Source organism: Bison bison, unplaced genomic scaffold (genome assembly GCF_000754665.1).
Source record: "Bison bison bison isolate TAMUID 2011002044 unplaced genomic scaffold, Bison_UMD1.0 scf7180017864066, whole genome shotgun sequence".
NCBI classification, from domain to species: Eukaryota; Metazoa; Chordata; class Mammalia; order Artiodactyla; family Bovidae; genus Bison; species Bison bison.
Window position 1 is genome coordinate 3,641,939 of NW_011494638.1, and position 21,026 is coordinate 3,662,964.

The 21,026-nt window shown below is 38.8% G+C and overlaps 1 protein-coding gene across 1 annotated transcript in view; it reads right to left on the bottom strand.

Moving 5' to 3' along the window:
- PRTG (protogenin) overlaps positions 1–21,026 on the bottom strand; it is a 167,221-nt gene that overhangs the window by 8,083 nt on the left and 138,112 nt on the right. Inside the window, exons 12-15 of the mRNA XM_010836842.1 lie at positions 14,976–15,071; positions 14,130–14,316; positions 13,355–13,482; positions 7,590–7,760 (exon numbers count right to left, since the gene is read on the bottom strand). Coding sequence (XP_010835144.1) covers positions 7,590–7,760; positions 13,355–13,482; positions 14,130–14,316; positions 14,976–15,071 — 582 coding nt within the window. The remainder of the gene's footprint in view (positions 1–7,589; positions 7,761–13,354; positions 13,483–14,129; positions 14,317–14,975; positions 15,072–21,026) is intronic.

A 21,026-nucleotide genomic window follows, 5' to 3' on the forward strand; every position in this document is an offset into this window, starting at 1 on the left:
ATATATATATATATATATATATATAAAATGTTTTACTCTCCACACAGGTATGGATACAAATAGCATTGAAAGCATTTTATTATGGAATATTTCAAACATAGGTAAAGAGAAAATGACACAAAAAATTCAGATTCCACAATTATATTTTTAAAATCCAATATGAGGGACTTCCTTGGTGGTCCAGTGGTTAAGAATCTGCCTTGCAATGGAGGGGATGTGGTTCCATCTCTGGTTGGGGAACTAAGATCCCCACATGCCACAGAGCAACTGAGCCACCGCAACTACTGAAGCCTGTCTGCTCTGGAGCCTGAGTTTCACAACTAGAGAGTCCAAGCAGTGCAGTGGAAGATGCTGCATGATGTCACAGAGATCCTGCGTGCTGCAACTAACACTCAGCACAGTCAAAAATATAAACATCTACTTTAAAAAAAATCCAATGTGAGACTTTTAGGTTTTTTCTTTTTTGGCCACACCTGTGGCTTGCTGAATCTTAATTCCATGACTACTGATTGATCCTGGGCCATGGCAGTGACAGCACTGAGACCTAACCACTGGACTGCCAGGAAGTGGATGACAGCTGTCTTTTTGTTTCCTTTATGAAATGTTTAAACCCCTTACAGCAACTGTGATAGATGATTTTGTTATTATTTCTTAAATTAGAAACACAATTATTTCTGAAACTATGAATATGCTTTTCATCTTCCTCATTATTTTTTCAGATTTCTTGAATATAAACAGGTCAGAAAATGCCAAAGCTATGTATGAACCTCAGAGGGTTGAAGATCTAGATTAACTAGATTAACCCCAGATTAACTATCAAAATTACCACCAGCAACATGGCTGGCATCTACTTTTCTCCAGAAGTAGTTATCATTTGAATGTATATATAATCTTTGGTACTGAAGGGTATCTCTTCTGATGGAATGACTGCCAAGGATTCCTATCTGCTGCTGAGTCACTTCAGTCATGTCCGACTCTGTGCAACCCCATAGACGGTAGCCCACCAGGCTCCCCCGTCCCTAGGATTCTCCAGGCAAGAACACTGGAGTGGGCTGCCATTGCCTTCTCCAATGCATGAAAGTGAAAAGTGAAAGTGAAGTCGCTCAGTTGTGTCCGACCCTCAGCGACGCTATGGACTGCAGCCTACCAGGCTCCTCCATCCACGGGATTTTCCAGGCAAGAGTACTGGAGTGGGGTGCCAGTGCCTTCTCCGAGGATTCCTATCTGGGCACTCCTATTTCTTGAGGGGTCTTTCTGCTCTTGTCCTGCCATGGCATTTAAGTACTTTCTTACAAAGGGGCTCTCACCTTAGGAACTAGCCCTAATGTTAAGAAAACAGATATAAGAGAAATTCAGCCAGGAAGCTATTCCAGCACTGCATTGGTGGGTGGATATTCACAGGGAAACCTAGCTTCCTTATGGTGCTTTCTTCTCATTTTTTGTGATGCAGGGCACCCTTAAAATAGTTTCAGAGAGCTTACAACTGCTGGTAGTCCTCACTCACCACCAGCTCAGAGCTGGCTCCTCTAGTGCACTTGCTACAGTAGTATATTTCATTATGCAAGTGAAATGCGCCTGATCTTAGAGCTGAGGTCATGATTCAGAGGCTGCCTCTGCAGGTCACATGGAGGGAGGCAGCTGTACCAAGTGGAAATTTGAGGAGCTAAAGGTGGTTTGTTTTCCTGTGCTCTGGTTTCAACTTGGCCTGGAGAGAGTGTGAGCTACTTGAGCGCACAACTGTTGAATAAACAAACCAACCTCTATTTAGAATCAGGAAGAGTCTTTCCACTGTTAGTATTCTTAGGCAGGTGAATTAAAAAACAACAATGTTTGGGACATGTTACTATTAGCTAGGAGGAAGAAAATTTCAATTTCTTCACAGATAGACATATAAGTAAATTGCTTCCAATTTATCATTATCATACATTTAATTTTAGAGAGCGTTTGGCAAAACCAATCACTACCTGAAATTAAAATTCACTTAATTTAAACATTGCAAGTGGATGAGCTGTGTGTGTATGTGTGTGTGTGTGTATGTGTGTATGTGTGTACCCATGTTCCCCTTTCTTCCACAGAAAGTCTTCCTTATGAGCACAGTCAAGCCCAAGTACTAAAGTAATCTGACTGTCCCTGTATTCTTTCAGCAAACAGTCTCAATTCTAGTTGGCATGATTATTTCAATCTCTAGCCTTTTATATGCATCTGAATCTTTAACTCGACTAGGAGCTTCACAAACCAGACAGTGTAATGGGCTCAGCGCTGGATCAATGTTGATCAAATCCTGGCAGGTTACCAACTAAGTAATTTGCAACTTGGGACATGTCACTGAACTATACTTTCCTCATGGGGGCAATAATTCCCACCTCATATAATTACTATCAGTTCAGTTCAGTTCAGTCGCTCAGTCATGTCCGACTCTGCAACCCCATGAATCTCAGCATGCCAGGCCTCCCTGTCCATCACCATCTCCCGGAGTTCACTCAGACTCAGGTCCATCAAGTCGGTGATGCCATCCAGCCATCTCATTCTCTGTCGTCCCCTTTTCCTCCTGCCCCCAATCCCTCCCAGCGTCAGAGTCTTTTCCAATGAGTCAACTCTTCGCATGAAGGTGGCCAAAGTGCTGGAGTTTCAGCTTTAGCATCATTCCTTCCAAAGAACACTCAGGGCTGATCGCCTTTAGAATGGACTGGTTGGATCTCCTTGCAGTCCAGGATTAAATAAACTACCATGGACAAGCGTCTGACACAAGTGTATATCATCAATGAAAGTAAGTCTTTTTCCTCACCTCTGATATTCCCTTTCCTTTCTGGAGGACAGAAAATTTTTTTCACATTTGCACAATTGAAGGTGGCTAGCATGATGCTTTGTTCACGGTAACTCTCAGTAAATACCAATTGAACTTACATTAGAATATGAGCCATTTGTTATTAAAGGAATGTTCATTTAAAATATAAAAGCAAAGGGTAAGATTTTGTGGATGAAGAAAAGCCTCAGAATGCAATCTCATACCTTTCTCTCTTCTGTCAACACTAAGTGATTTTTTTCAATTCCAGAGTCTTAACATCATCTCCATACAGATGACTTCTAAGTTATATCCCTAGTCCATACCTCTCCTATGAACTTAACTCTCCCTGCTTACCCAACCTCTCTTACATCTAACAGGCATCTCCAATGTACTGTGCTCAAAACTAAACCTGTGATTTCCTCCATCAACTTTGTTTCTCTTTTTTTTACTTACACACCACATCAACCTGTGGCAAATTGAGGAGACCGTTCTTTCAAAATATGTTCTAATAGCTTCTTACTACCTTCCTTCTTAATATCACTGTGAACTTGCCTGACAATGCAGGAGACATAAAAGACGTGGGTTCGATCCCTGGGTTGGGAAGATCCCCTGGAGGCAGGCATGGCAACTTACTCCAGTATTTTTGCCTGGAGAATCCCATGGAGAGAGGAGCCTGGCAGGCTACAGTCCATAGAGTTGCAGAGTCAGACACGACTGAAGCAACTTAGCACGCAAACCCCTACTAACTCTCACACGGACACCTGAGTATTAAATGGTCTCCCAATTTCAACTCTTACCTCTCTAGAGTCAATTTTTCAGGTGGGCTGTTAGGAGGCTGACAAAGAAATCCTTTCAAAATGTCAACGATATCAATGTCTTCCATCCCTCTTAGAAAAAGTCTATGGTCCAAAAAGTCTGCCTACAAGATCTTCTCTTGGCTACCTCCCCATCTCATTTCCCACTTCCTACGCTTCCCTTCATTCTAGCCTCCCTGGCCTCCTTGTTGTTCCTCTAAAATGTCAAGCACACCTCTATCTCAGGGTCTCTGCACTTCCCCCAGATATCCATATGGCTGTGCTCAGATGCCATTTCTTTCAAAAGAACTTACTCACCAACTCCATCGCTTTGTTCTTTTCACTACTGTAGCTTTCTTCATAGCACTTATGACACTACCTGAACATATCTGTTATCTGACACGTACGCTCTAATAAGAAAGGGCCATTGTTCTGTTCATTGTGGTACTGCCAATGCCTAGAAGAGACCCTGACACATAGCAATCCCTCAATATTTAACAATTCAATAGGTTCTTAATATCAGTAGTCCAATTTATTCAGTAAATATTAAGTTAGATGAACTCCTTTATTGAAGGAAAGGAATTCTTCTTAATAGGAAATAGTGCATAATGTTTCTCAAACTTATTTAGTTATGGAACTTTTTTTTTGGAAGCAAGGTATCTTTATCATCTTGGGAAACTAATCTATGAAGAAACTGCTGTAGTAGATAGTAGAGAATGATTTCTTACAGTGCCTTGTAGATTTTAAAATAACTGAGTACTCTGTGCTAATCTACCGCGTATCGGGAAGGTGAAGGCTGTCATTTCTGACCCACTTTACATTATCCACAAGCATACTTTCACCCTGCATTTGTTCTACACCATTTTACCACGTCCCATTTTAGCCACAAATATATGGTCACCAGGAACACTTTTTAAATGTTTGACTAACGAAAAAAACTTGTTCTACTTGGTAATAAATATGTGAATTACACATAAATGTGTAAAAACATAATATGTATAAGATGATTAATAGGTATATATGAAAGAGATACTGATATTCTTCCCTTTCCCCTCATATTTTTCTACACCATTACCTTTTCCCAAAGTTGCCATAATTGGGTACTACAAGACTACTTTGCTTTCTTTTTCTGTAAATGCCATGTTATATTCTTTGCTTTTTGTTTAGAAGTAGGCAACTCAAACTCTTTGTATTTTTCTCTCTGAAAAAAAAACCTCAATTACATTTTACTTATATTGTTTTTTTGTTCACTACAAATTACTAGCATTAGCTATGAAAAAGGTTCCCTACATTTAACAAAAAAGTTTTTCACTGATAACGTTTCTTAAAATTACAGAAGCAGCATAATGGCAAAAATGGATTCTCTCCTCTCCATGCACTATTATATAGTTAGAAGAAGTAAAAACCTCCAATTACAATCCATTGATGGTTATTGGGCCATCAGTGAGACAAAAATACTGCTTGTCTGAAACTGTCAAATGAATGCAATAAAAAGTACCAAAACAAAGTACTGTTTCTTTTCAGGTAGGTACATACAAAAAGGTAAAGGAAGTATGTGCTCATGAGATTAAAATTCTTCTATTAGTACTTACAAATAACACTCATTACATCAAGTTAGTCACTTGGACAAATGTGTCAAGAAATCATTTTGGAATTAATTTATAAAAACTGAATTATGTATTTTAAGAATATGGTAGCCAGCTGTAGGATGAAGAGTCCTGCACAAATTACGCCTCTATCTCTCCATACCTGTGGGCAGTCTCTACCCACACTAAGCTAAGTATGGGCTTGCCTGCCAGTGGGATGTTAGCAAATGTGAATCAGGCAGAGGTCTGATTCTTTGTACTTGGAACATCCTACTCCCTCGCTCCCTGACTTTGGAAATCTCTTGATGTTTTTTATGTTACCCGCACTCCGTTGAAACTCTGAGATGGTTAGAGCCTCATGAGTGACCTCAGGAGAGACCAACACAAGAACTGCCCAGCTAATCCCAGGCTTAATTGCTGACTCCCAGAGTGTGAGAAAATCAAGTGGCTGAATTTTAGAGTGGTGTGCTATTTAGCAATAGATAACTGGAGAAGGCAATGGCACCCCACTCCAGTACTCTTGCCTGGAAAATCCCATGGACGGAGGAGCCTGGTAGGCTGCAGACCATGGGGTCTCGAAGAGTCGGACACAACTGAGCGACTTCACTTTCACTTTTCCCTTTCATGCACTGGAGAAGGAAATGGCAACCCACTCCAGTGTTCTTGCCTGGAGAATCCCAGGGACGGGGGAGCCTGGTGGGCCGCCATCTATGGGGTTGCACAAAGTCGGACACGACTGAAGCCACTTAGCAGCAGCAGCAGCAATGGATAAAATACAAAACTGTATTGTTAGCAGGTACTTATTACTTTCCAGGCTGTTCAGTAACTAGGAAATCATTACTTATTGGGGCATGTGCTTAGTGTATGAATATACAACTACTAGCTACAGTTACCCAGAGAAGGCAATGGCACCCCACTCCAGTACTCTTGCCTGGAAAATTCCATGGATGGAGGAGCCTGGTAGGCTGCAGTCCATGGGGTCGTTAAGAGTCGGACACGACTGAGCGACTTCACTTTCACTTTTCACTTTCATGCATTGGAGAAGGAAATGGCAAACCCCTCTAGTGTTCTTGCATGGAGAATCCCAGGGACGGCAGGGCCTGGTGGGCTGCCATCTTCGGGGTCACACAGAATCAGACACGACTGAAGTGACTTAGCAGCAGCAGCAGCAGCTACAGTTACCATTTATATGTTTTATAGTTACAAAAGTGTTATATATTAATTAATCCACATAAGTGATCTTAAAGTATATTCTCTTAATTGGGTAAATATTCCCCTTAAAAGGTAAAATGTATGTGGAAGTACTTGGCACTGTAAAGTGTTAGATAGCCAACAAATTTCCTTCTCAAAATTCTTCTTAAGCTTTTAATTGCCTGGAAAACTGTTCTTTTCCTAGCATGCATGTCTGAATTAAGAAAGTATCAAAATCAACTATGAGTGAGTGAAAGTCACTCAGTTGTGTCCAACTCTCTGCGACTCCATGAATACACAGTCCATGGGATTCTCCAGGCCAGGATACTGGAGTGGGTAGCTGTTCCCTTCTCCAAGGGATCTTCCCAAGTCTCCCACATTACAGGCAGATTCTTTACCAGCTGAGCTATATCTGAATTTAAAAAATTTTAAGTATCAAAATAATGAAACTATAATATTTATGTGATGACCCATCCAAAAACTTGTGGGACTTGTCCAAATGAAAAATTTTAAAAGGACATACTATAACAGCATGAAATAAGAATACTGAGTTCTAGAATTCATTTTTTTCTCAGGCAAAATACAGTTGGTATGAAAAAATTTAAATTCAATGTTCCTAAGCCTTAATCAACTTTTCCCTGTACTTAAGTAGACACTGTCTGGTATTCATATGGGTCAATTTATTTGCACATGGACCATTTTAGTAGTTGTACAAAGGTCTTCTCCATTAAACCAGGTTTTCTACCATTGTTTGCTACTCTAGTGCAAGACACACAACCACAGGAAATACAGTAGTATCTGTAACAATTCTTTCTTTCTTATCCTCTCTCTCCCTCTTTAGCTACCAAGTCCTGTTAATTTTATCTCCTCAGTGTCTTTCAACCTCTCTCTCCTTTCCATCTCAATCCTCACCACCTAATCTAGGCTTCTCTCTTTCCTGGACCACAGCAATCATTTTCTAGTCTGCTTGCATTACTCTTACCCCTACTTCTCCTCTACCAAACCTCTTCTATTCATAATACTCAGAGTGAGCTTTCTGAAGCATGAATTATGCTCATGCTTAAAGTATGTCAATGGCTTCCCAATGTCCCTAGAATAAAACCAAAATCCTTAGTCATTTGTTACTTCATAAATATAAATTCAAAATGAACTCGAGATCCCTCTTTCCCTTTGTTTCCTTATCATTAATAGTCTTACTTCTCATGCCCTTTGGTAAATTCTGGTCATACTTACCTTCTCGATGGAGGACCTGCCACTCCCCTGCAATCCAGGCCTTCCTGGATGCGTACAATATAGTATAACGCGTCACAACTGTTTCTGGCCCATCAGGAGGTCTCCATGAAACCAGAGCAGTGTCGTCCTCTATCAATGTCACTTTCACTCCAACTGGTGGGCCTGCTGGTGCTGTGTGCACATGCAGAAAATATTGTATTATTAGGAGAGAATGGTCACTAAGTTACTCAAATACCTGGATAGGTACAGATGAGAGTTAGAAACACTAGCAGCTGCTATAAAAACATCTCAAAATCACAGCTTGCACAGACCATTAGTGATACACCAAAATATGATGTTTCTCTTCTTTACCACAAGGCTAATTTTATTTTTATTATGTTTAAAGCATTAAAAAGAATATAAAGGACGTGGTAGATTCCTAGATGAGGAACTGCTGAGTCAAAAGTTGTCAGCATTTTTAGGGCTCTTCATACTGTTTTGCCACAATGACAACTAGAAAGGTTTACAGTTCTACACTTACTACTAAAATGCATATAATGTATACTTAACCTGATCTAGGAAGCCACTCCAGAGAAGGCAATGGCACCCTACTCCAGTACTCTTGCCTGGAAAATCCCATGGACGGAGGAGCCTGGTAGGCTGCAGTCCATGGGGTCGCAAAGAGTCAGACATGACTGAGCGACTTCACTTTCACTTTTCACTTTCATGCATTGGAGAGGAAATGGCAACCCACTCCAGTGTTCTTGCCTGGAGAATCCCAGGGACGGTGGAGCCTGATGGGCTGCCGTCTATGGGGTCGCACTGAAGCGACTTAGCAGCAGCAGTAGCAGCAGGAAGCCACTCAAGAAAATACTTTTGAGACTGAAATATTCAGTTATTCTCCAAATGCTGTGAATCAGTGAGTTTACAGAACAGACTTTAGACTAACACCTTATATCTACAGAAGGTAGGGAAGTCTTGGGATTTCAGCTGATCCCATGTTCACTATGAGCTAAAGATGTGAAGAGCTGGATTTGAGCAACATGCCTATATGGAATATTGTCAAAACCATAGCAAAACAGCCCAATGCTCACTTAAATAAATATCCATTGTTTTCTCTCAACATCATTAAAAAAAGAGCTGCAGTGGTTCTTAGAGATCATCTACACATTCACCCTCATTCTAGAGAAAAGGAAAAGCATGGAGAGATACACCATGTTCTTCAATTGGAAGAATCAATATTGTGAAAATGATAATAGTACCCAAAGCAATCTACAGATTCAATATAATCCCTATTAAATTACCAATGGTATTTTTCAAAGAATTAGAACAAAATTTTTTACAATTTGTATGGAAACAAAAGATTCCAAACAGCCAAAGCAATCTTGAGAAAGAAAAACAGAACTGGAGGAATCAGGCTCCCTGACTTCAGACTATACTACAAAGCTACAGTAATCAAGACAGTATGGTACTGGCACAGAGATAGAAATATAGATCAGTGGAACAGGATAGAAAACCTGGAAATAAATCCATGTACCAATGGTCAATTAATTTATGACAAAGGAGACAAGACTACAAATTCTTGTAAAGACAGTCTCTTCAATGAATGGTGCTGGGAAACCTGGACAGCTACATGTAAAAAATGAAATTAGATAATTCTTTAATACCATACACAAACATACGCTCAAAATCAATTAAAGATGGAAATGTGAGACCAGACACTGTACAACTCTTAGAGGAAAACATAGGCAGAACAGTCTCTGACATAAATCACAGCAGTATGTTTTTCAATCTGTCTCCCAGAATAATGGAAATAAATACAAAAATAAACAAATGGGACCTACTTAAACTCAAAAAAGTTTTTGCATAGCAAAGGAGACAATAAATAAACCAAAACACAGCCCACAGACTGGGAGAAAATATTTGCAAATAATGTGACTGACAAGGGATTAGTTTCCAAAGTTTATAAACAGCTCATGATGCTTAACATCATCAAAACAAACAACCCAATTAATGAATAAGCAGAAGACTTATAATAAACATCTCTCCAAAGAAGACATACAGGTGGCCAAGAGGCATATGAAAAGATGTTCAACAGTGCTGTTAGAGAAATGCAAATCAAAACTACAATGAGATATCATCTAACACCAGTCAAAATGACTATTGTCAAAAAATCCACAGACGATAAATGCTGGAGAGGATATGGAGAGAAGGGAACATTCCTACCCTGTTGTTAGGAATGTAAATTGGTACAGCCACTATGTAGAACAGTATGGAGGTTCCTTGAAAAACTAAAAACAGAGCTATCATATGACCCTGCAATCCCACTCCTGGGCATATACCCAGAAGAAAACATGATCTGAAAGGATACATGCACTCCAGTGTTCACTGTAGTACTGTTTACAATAGTCAAGACATGGAAGCAACCTAAATGTGCATTGACAGAGGAACGGATAAAGAAGATGTGGTACATGGAATATTACTCAGCCATTAAAAAGAATGAAGTAACGCCATCTGCAGCAACATGGATGGACCTAGAGACTGTCATACAGTGAAGTCAGTCAGACAGAGAAAGAGAAATATCGTATGATATCCCTTACATATGGAATCTAAAAAGAAATGATACAAATGAACTCACTTACAGAACAGAAAGAGATTCACAGGGTTAAAGAATGAACTTGTGGTTGCTGCGGGGGAAGGATGGGAAAATTAGGATAGGAAAATTAGGGAGCTGGGTTATTTACACTGCTATAGTTAAAATGGATAACCAACAAGGACCTACTGTATAGCACATGGAACTCTGTTCAACGTTATGTGGCAGCCTAGATGGGAGGGGAGTTTGGAGGGGAATGGATATATGTATATGTATGGTTGAATCCCTTTGCTCTTCACCTGAAACTATCACAACATTGTTTGCTAATCAGCTATACCCCAGTACAAACTAAGAAGTTAAATTTTTTAAAAAAGAGTATGGCACTGGCACAAAAATAGAAATACAGATCAATGGGACAGGATAGAAAGTTGAGAGATAAACCCATGCACCTATGGTTACCTAGTCTATGACAAAGGAGGCAAGTATGTACAATGGAGAAAAGGCAGTCTCTTCAGTAAGTGGTGCTGGGAAAACTGAACTGGTACATGTAGAAGAATGAAATTAGAACACTCCCTAACACCACACACAAAAATAAATTCAAAGTGGACTAAAGACCTAAATGTATGGCCAGACACTATAAAACTCTTAGGAGAAAACATAGACAGGGACTTCCCTGGTGGTTCAGTGACTAAGACACTATGCTCCCAACGCAGGGGGCCTGGGTTCAATCCCCGGTGGGGTAAACTGGATCCCGCATCCCACAACTAAGACCCCAGCACAGCCACATAAATAAATAAAAATAATATTAAAAAAACATAGGCAGAACACTTACATAAATCACAGCAAGATCTCTTTTGACCCGCTTCTTAGAGTAACAAAAATAAAAACAAAAATAAACAAATGGGACCTAATTAAACTTAAAAGCTTTTCCACAACAAAGGAAATCATAAGATGAAAAGACAACTTAGAAGGAGAGAAAATACTTGCTAATGAAGGAACTGACAAGAGATTAATCTCCAAAATATATAAACAGCTCATGCAACTCAATATCAAAACAGACAACCCAATCAAAAAATGAGCAAAGACCTAAACAGACATTTCTCCAAAGAAGATATACAGATGGCCAACAAACACATGAAAAGATGCTCAACAGTACTGATTATTAGAGAAATGCAAGTCAAAACTACAATGAGGTATCTCTTTACACCAGTCAGAATGGCCATGATCAAAAAAATCTACAAACAATAAATGCTGGAGAGGGTTTGGAGAAAAGGGAACCCTCTTACACTGTTTGTGCTGCTGCTGCTGCTAAGCCGCTTCAGTCGTGTCTGACTCTGTGCGACCCCATAGACAGCAGCCCATCAGGCTCCACCGTCCCTGGGATTCTCCAGGCAAGAACATTGGAGTGGGTTGCCATTTCCTTCTCCAACACATGAAAGTGAAGAGTGAAAGTGAAGTCGCTCAGTCATGTCCGACTCTTAGCGACCCCATGGACTACAGCCTACCAGGCTCCTCCGTCCATGGGATTTTCCAGGCAAGAGTACTGGAGTGGGGTGCCATTTCCTTCTCCGTACACTGTTGGTAGTAAATGTAAATTATACAGCCACTATGGAGAACAGTATGGAGGTTCCTTAAAAAAGCTAAAAACAGAACGACTATATAACCCAGTAATCTCACCCTTGGGCTTATACTCAGAGAAAATCATAATTCAAAAAAAATACATGCACCCCAATGTTCACTGTAACACTACTTACATAGCCAGGACATGGAAGCAGTCTAAATGTCCACTGACAGAAGAATGGTACATATATACAATGTGGTACATATAGACAATGGAATATTACTCAAAGATAAAGAGGAATGAAATTATGCCATTTGCAGAGATGTGGATGGACCTAAAGACTGTCATACAGTGTGAAGTAAATCAGAAAAAGAAATATCATATAACATTGCCTATATGTGAAATCTAGAAAAAGAATACAGATAAACTTGTTTGCAAACCAGAAATAAAGACAACGATGTAGAGAACAAATGTACGGATACCAAGCAGCAAGAGGAGGTAGGATGAATTGGGAGACTGGGACTGACATATATACACTAACTAGGTATAAAATAGGTAACTAGTAAGATTCTACTGTGTAGCACAGGGAACTCTACTCAATGCTCTGTGGCGACCTAAATGGGAAGAAAATTAAAGAAGAGGGGATATATGTATATGTAGAGCCGGTTCATTTTGCTGTACAATAGGAACTAACACAACATTGTAAAGCAACTATATCCCAAGAAAAGTTAATTTTTTTAAAAAAAGGAAATGCTGGGACTTCCTTGGTGGTCCAGTGGTTAAGAATCCACTTTGCAATGCAGGAGATGTGGGTTAGATTCCTGGTCAGGGAACTAAGATCCCACATGCAGCAGAGCAACTAAGCCCATATGCCAAAACTAGAGAGCCTGCGAGTTCTGGAGCCCACACCACAACTAGAGAGCCCTGCACTGGAACGAAAGAGCCTACATGCTGCAACTAAGACTCAAATGCAGCCAAATAAATAAATAATTAAAAAAAATTTTTTTTTCCAGAAAAAGGAAATGCAGGTTTAGAGACATGAAACATTTTAGCAAGTGCTATAGGTAAGCTACAGAACTGGTGCTCAGTCAGGTATCATGTATACTGTACTAGGCACAGCATCAAGCTACTACTCACATTAGGTTCTAATATGGCCTCCTAATATCATTAAATTGAAGAAGCAAATGGCAACCCACTTCAATATTCTTGCCTGGGAAATCCCATGGACAGAGGAGCCTGGCAGGCTACAGTCCATGGGTTCGCAAGAGTTGGACATGACTTAGCAACTAAACAACATCATTAAATACATTATTTACTTACTTCCATTTTAAATTGCCTGGGTGCAGCCTTGTACATTATACTTGTTCTTAGAAAATGTAGCACCCCCTAAAATGACCCTAAATTTAAGTTCACTTGCTTGTGCAACACGTTGAGAGGAAAAACGTTTTTACTATAATAAAGGAAAAGAAACTTCAAAAGTTAAGAAGCAACACAAATATATACAGGTAGACTGGTAGGTGGCAACCAGGGTAGATTCTTCTTCAAAGTGAGACACACACACACACACACACACACACACACACACACATATCAAATATGTAGGTAAAACCCACAAGGAGTTGCTTTCTTTACCTTCCGGAAGTGTAGAGTGGTAGACAACGGGGCTCCAGGGACTGGAAAGTTGATCCACATGCAGTCGAACAGCAAATTCATATTTGGTGTTTGGTTCTAGACCTTGAACCAACATGTGAGTTTCTGATCTATAATAAGTAGTAATAAAATTGTTAGTACGTTGTTTCTAAAAGATTGTATTTCCAATCAATATAGGTTATTGTTATTATTACCTCTTCATTTTCTTTTTAAAAAAATTAGGAATCTAATTTGACTGTTAAAATGCTATATTTGATATTATAGAAATAAGCCTAAAAGCGGCCTCTCCAAGAGGAAACTAGGAAATTAAGAGTATAAATATGTCCCAAATCAAAGGGATTTCCTCTGAAATACTGGAAGTCAAATCATTCCTTTAAAGCATTTTATGGGTTTCTAACTATAACCTAGCAAACAGAATAACTAGGTTTATTTTTTGATGTAATCTGAAAATTGTCTCGTTTCCTTCTTTAAAAATGCTAAGTTTAGCTGATTGAAGGTCATTAATATTGATAGTTTCTTGTCTAATTTTGCTGTGTGAGTCTAGGGAAACAAAAAAAATCATTTTTGAAAATTCAGTTTCAAAAAATATGGTTCTCAGATTGAATATGTAAAGATGAAATCTCCCACCACTGTATACATAGAACAGGTCCTGAGACAACTGCTTACAGCTGAAGCTCAAGCTGGCTCAAGATGGTAAAGAAGGAAGTGTGAGTGGGGAGGAGAGCAAACAAAACAACCATTAATAGAAGTTACATACGTTTGAAGGTACAGAACCAAAGAAGCATTCTGCAGGCCAACAGGGTTACAGCGGATGGTGTAGTTAATCATCTGTGCAGTGGTGAATGCAGGCCTCCTCCAATGCAGAAAAATGGAAGATGAGGTGTTAGCCTTCGCATAGAGATGGTGGGGTGGTGGTGGAGGAGGAACCATGCGATCACGAACAGCTATTGAAAAAGACAATATTACTTTGGCACATGGCGTAATATTTAATACAGAAAGTCGTAAAATGGTAAAATCGTAACACCCCTCCCTTTAGGTCTTTATTCCATCAAAGGTTCACAGTGGTCTAGAGATACATCGTTCAAACCTGAGCGACTCTTCCATGAGTTAGATAAGGAATTAAATATTATCAATACTTAAAATGCAAAACAGAAGCACAGAGGAGTCAAGCTACCAGCCAAAAATATTCAGAAAGCCAGCAGGAGACTTAAAAACTAGACTGACATCCTCTTTAGTAGCAATAAAACCAAACAGCTTTCAGTAGCAATAAAACTGAACAGCAACTGGAAGGAAACAATTAGCCTCAAGGTTAAAGGAGATAAAAGAAAATATATGTAGGTATTCAGGGTTATTTTCCTAGTTTAATTTCTAATGATCTCTTGCATGCAAAACTAAAACAGGTTCTTATGATTAAACAAGTCTCAAATAGTTACTGAGTATGTACTTGGTTCCAAATTCTATGTTGAGTATCCTGGAAGATACAAAAGTAATAAAACCATCAAGGTATCCAAGTAGTAAAGAGACTTAAATTTAAAGAAAGAAGAGGAGAAAAAAAGAGGATGAGTCTTACACAGTGAAGCAAGCTACTGCAGCTCTTACTTACACACGCATCCCGGTGTACTAACTGTCTGATCCGCCTGGTAGCCATCTTCTATGCTGTTGTAAGCCAGAAGCCTCACATGATACTTCCTTCTCGGGTCTGTAAAGAAACCAACAGGTAATAATTAGTTCCAGTTTTCTAGATGGAAACAAGGGTTCTATAGATTTTCTAGATTTTGGTGTTAAAATATTCTGAATGAGTAAAAGCTCTAAATAAAATGAAAATTTTCTCTCTCCTTGTCCTACACAATGACTCAGCAATTCACCTTTGCTATTGTGACTAGACAGTCACAATAATACCAATTAATAAAATTTTACTTTATTTAACCTTACTTCAAACAAAAACATTACCACCACTGTTTTCTCCCTTCCTCAAATGACCAGACATAGATTCTTGATTTTAAAAGCCTTGGGCTGACTGATGGATTCCTTACAAGTGGTTAAGCTACATAGTTTTCTGTTTAGTTATTTGATGGTAGTTAAGTTAAAAGCATGGAAATCAAACTGAGATTGTTTTTCCCCCTAAGAATTACAGCTGTCATTCTTTAGTACCTTTGAAAATGTTTACAACCGTGTGTTAACTTTATTTCATCCTATGCCCTTTCCTCACACTCACATTTCAGGTGAGAGCTATATTTATTAAGAAAGATGACTTGGAGCTCCCTCTACTGGAGATCATTAACTATCACAATACAGAAACTAAAAGTCTGCTGCTGCTGCTGCTGCTAAGTCGCTTCAGTCGTGTCCGACTCTGTGAGACCCCATAGACGGCAGCCCACCAGGCTCTCCCAACCCTGGGATTCTCATACATATTAAACAAAAAATTTTTTCAGGTTTTTGAGGAATTAAGTGGTTAAAAATTTTTAAAAATATACTTTAGGAGATATTTATGAAGCTTAATGATATAAATACATTTAAATGTTAGTGTTTATGATAACACCTATAGAATAATACTTGCTTAAGGCAAAAATAAACATTATTCAGAAATAATGTAATTCTTTCTTCCCCACATCTTCATTGAGGTATAGTTGTTTAATATACAAATAAAATTTATACATTATATATATTTAAAGTATATAACCTTGATGTTTGATATGGGTATACATTGTGAAATGATCACTATAATCAAGTGAATTAACAGATAGACCCATTACTTCACTATTTAACCATTTGTGTGTGTATGTATATATGTGGTAAAAACATTTAAGATTTATACTCTCAGTAAATTTCAAGTATACATCATTGAGAACTACAATCACCATGCTGTACATCAGACCTCCAGAACTTACTCATCCTGCATAACTGAAACTCGAGCCATCTCCCCATTTTCCCCACCCCTGGTAACCACCATTCCACTTTCTGCTTCTGAGAGTTTAAGTATTTTAGATTCCATATATAAATGAAATCATGTCATATTTGTCTTTCTGGCTTATTTCATTTAGCATAATGTCCTCTATTTCATTTAAGTCATGAAAATGGTAAGATTTCTTTTTAAAAGCTGAATAACATTCCATTGTGTGTGTGTGTGTGTGTGTGTGTGTGTGTGTGTGCGTGTGCCCCATTTTATTTTTCTATTTACCTGCTAACAGGCATTCAGGTTGTTTTCACAGCTTGTCTACTGTGACTAATTCTGCAAAGAACATGAGGATGTAGATAACTCTTTGAGGTACTGATCTCATTTCCTTTTGATATATACCCAGAAGAGGGACCGCTGGGTCATATGGCAAGTCTATTTCTAATGTATTTCTACATTATAATTCTCTAAATAATAATAACATATATAAATAAATCCATAGGAATTTCACAAAGGAAAACAATCATCCTTAGTAGATATATCAAATGCGAAAAAAACCTTAGAATAATATAATAAAAATAATTCTACACTGAATTCAAACATTTAAAATCCAAAAACAAGATGTGAAGTTTACTAAATTTTCCAATGTAATTTAAGACTTTGTATAAATATTTTTGAAATGGATGCATTTTAATATTTAATATTAAATGCATTAAAAGGATATCCTAAAACATAAAATTTTTCTGTTCTGACAAAATTACACAAGAAAAATGTATACAACTTAGAACATTTCTGTACTTTCTAGATAGAAAGGTAAGAAGACTAACATTTCACCATCCTATAGAGAATATCTTTTAAACAAAACACTGTAAGACATATGTTTGTTATTCCTATTTTATAAACCATCATACAAAAGTGTTAAGTAGCATGTCCAATGTCACACAAAGCTGAACCAAGAACTTGTGGATATTTCTATGACAAAAATACAGGGCATTTAAATTTACACAAATACAAGTGCCTTTGTCACAGTAAGTATGTCTTCTGATAATGCATTTTAAAACAGAAATTTTCAAATTTTATAAGATAATTATCAGAAAACATAAACACATTTGAGTTTCATCACTGAAATGATCTCTAATATTCAGCCCTGAAATTCTGATTCAAAAGGCTTCTGTTCAGATCAGTGGCTACTTAATTTGAATCTGTTTTCTTCTTTCTTTCTTCCTATTGCTGTATTCATTAGTCAACTGAATCCAGAGACCCACATTACAAATTCTCCCTGTGAATGGGTACAAATGTAACTCAATCACCTCTCTGCAGAAGTTATTCAAACATATTGCTTTATCCTATCTCTATTCAATTAGAAGAGTACCTTTAGGACAGCCTCCTGAGTGTGATGTGTTATGCCAGGAGTTACGAGACATAGAAAAGGAAGGATGAAACAGCATTTGATGAACGCAGCTCACGTTCTCCCAGAGCCAGACACAGATACAGCTAACTCGCCTAGAAAGCTGATTTTTTTGAGGGTTATGAGTAGAGGTAGAGAGATTAAGCTTTTTTCCACTGTGCAAACAGTCAACCAACACTTCATAAACACCTCTCCGGAATGGTTACTTATTTTTAGCCCTAAAATTGATTCTTCATTTTCCTCTTTTAAAAAAGTGAGCTGCTTACCCCAAGTTTTAAACCCAGAATTAACCTTTTTTGTTGCTGCTGATCAGACAGAAGCAGCTTAAATGTCCTAAGAAGATGAGAGAACACAGTTGGTTCCTCAACATGCCCCATGCCTGGCTATTACCCACTCAGCACAGACGCCAGCAAGCCCTACACCAGAAGAGGCAGCTCTTCTGAGGCCCCCTGGAAACCATCCACGTGGCCAGAGCAACCATCTCCAGCGCTGGGCTCCTTCCCCTTCAAGTCCATGTGAGGTCAGGTAAAGGTAAACCACAGACAGGCAAATAAGTATTCAATACACTGAGTAAATGAGATTCCTTTCTCTCCACACAAAAAAGATAAAACATGAACCAGGATAATTTTGGAAATTATTTTAGTAGAAAAAATTTTTTTAAGATATACTGTGTGTGTTAATCATTCAGTCGTGCCCAACTCTCTGCAATCCCATGGACCATAGCTCACCAGACTCCTCTGTCCATGGAATTCTCCAGGTTAGAATACTGGAGTCGGTTGCCATTCCCTTCTCCAGGGGATCTTCCCAACCCAGGGACTGAACCCGGGTTTCCCCCACTGCTGGCTGATTCTTTACTGTCTGAGCCACTAGGACATAGTTCATGATCAGCCACGTGATCAGTGCATGATCTGCCACTTGAACATTGCATGTTCAGCCACGTGATCAGTACATGCACAGTCATGTGATCAGTGTATGATCAGCTTCGTGATTAGTTCATGTGCTATTGTCTTCTCCGAGGACATACTAGGTAGGAAAAATAATGTAAAGGAAAGGGAAAATCCATTCACATTTGTTCACATGTGATCTATTCTTCATGCTCTATAAAGAATCTTACTTTAAAAAATAAAAAATACCAGGCTGGGGACCAAGCTGAGCTGTGGGCCGCTTGCATTTGCCATGTATTCCTCTCTCTTAGGCTATAAAAATATGACTCCAATTTTAAAATCTAGTCGCTGTATTATTTTGGTTTGTGAATCCAGAGACCCCAGGAAAAACCTGGCTCATTCTTGTTTGTCAATTTGCTAGAAATTTCATTTCATCTACTTTTGTAAATTTAAGAGGGGACCCAAGGACCAGAAGACCTCAAATAACATTAAGATGAGCACTGTTGGTGTTTAGCCATTAAGTCATGTCCAACTGTTTGCAACTCCATGGACTATAGCCCACCAGGCTCCTCTGTTCATGGGATTTCCCAGGCAAGAATACTGGAGTGAGTTGCCATTTCCTTCTCCAAGGGATCTTTCCAACCCAGGGATCAAATCCACGTCTCCTGCTTGGCAGGCAAATTCATCATTAAACACCAGGGAAGCCCATAAGATGACCATAACCAGGCAACAAGTTACCAGCTAAGAAAGAAAACAGAGAACAGTTGCACAATTAACAAAATTAAAGATACAGAATAAAAAAATAAAATTTAGGACCAACATGTTAAGTACAGTTAAGTGCACACATAATGAACCTCAGCAAAGTAGCACAAGTCATAAAACTCTACAGTTCTGCAAAGACCCTGTGATGATACAAAAGGGACAAAGCAGAGACTTAGGATCAATGTTGTGAAATGCCCTGGGGAGCGAGTTTCCAGGGCCTGTTAGAGGCCTTCTTGAGTCAAGCACTGCCACGTATGTGGTGCTTGGTTACAAAAGACTCAGCAGACTTAAACTCTGTGGTTTCAGGGGAAACCAGCAGAGTCAGGAAGAGCAGCCACAAAGAACAGCACAGGCCTCCTCAAAACCCAGTGAGGGAAGGAAAATGAGAAATGGGGGAGAGAGCTGGTCCCACTTCCTTCAAAACTCAATACAAGGGGCATAGAAATCACTCCTCAACAGGGCTAATTTCTTAACTGATTCCAGGGGTGATAGGTAGCATATGGATTTATGGTTAAACTTGTCTAAAGCTTTAGCAATATATAAAGATGAAGGGTCAGGAAAGGAAGCCCAAATTAATTTAACACATATCTGGCTAAACATTTTGATACTTAACTCTGGAGTGTCAGTTTAAGTTAATGTGCTCAAGATCTCAGCCAAATTAACCTGTCTTTATTAGGGAGTCAACTTGTGGCCAAAGTTGAAGCTCTCCTTTCTAAAACACGACTACGGTTCTACCTTTTATTTTTTCTCCACTGGTCCTAGGACCCACCTCTCTTTCTTCGCTTTGTTTCATTCTTACTATCAGTTCTTCTATATGAGTTTGTTTCACATAAGGGAGAATCAGAACCAGAAGTCTAGCTGGCCAAGAAAGAGTTCACAGGTATCAAATACACATCTATCAAGTGTCTACTAAAAGTCAGGCACTTTACAGAAGACTCAAGGATTAGAAAACTCTTAATTTCAATCTGCCAACAGGGATAGACTAGGAAATGAATATGTGTACTGTTTACCAACTGTATAACCTTGAGTAAGTTTCTTAGTTTTCTAAGCTTTATTTTCATTTGGAAAACAGGGATATAATCACTTATAGGAATTTCGACAGTATTAAATGAAATCATGCCTATTAAGGGCTTTGTATAGTTCCTATAATTAGTAAAGACAACATTACTGCTGTCATTATGTGAGTAAAGTTGCCTGGGATAACAGAAAAGGCACTACCAAAAGTAGGGTGCACTTAAATTTGGGGATCATCTTGCTGAAGGCAAATGGATATGAAGGCTATTCGTTCATACAAGCAAGGTTCAGACTCCAGAATATCAGCAAATCAGCAATTAGCAGACAATGAAGCTGAGCTCTAACTACCCTCTGTCCTCATGAACATTCCCAGGTTTGCAGAGCTGGCAAAAGCCCTCAAATGTGTATCAGAGTTGTACACATATTGAAGGAGCTGTGTTTTACGTTTATGGCCACTAAGAATGCTTGCTGTTGTGGCAACCACGTCACATGGTGTATAGTCCTCTTAGTGTCAAATCCACCTTCACCTATGTCTTCTATATTAATTGAATACGTTATCATGTGTTAACAAAGAAACTACCTGATGAAGATAAATGCTTAGGAAAGCGACTTAATAGACTTCTTCCCTAATGGAAGAACAGTAGATTGTTTCATATAAATGAAGTATGGGAAAATCTGAGGACTAGCATTAGA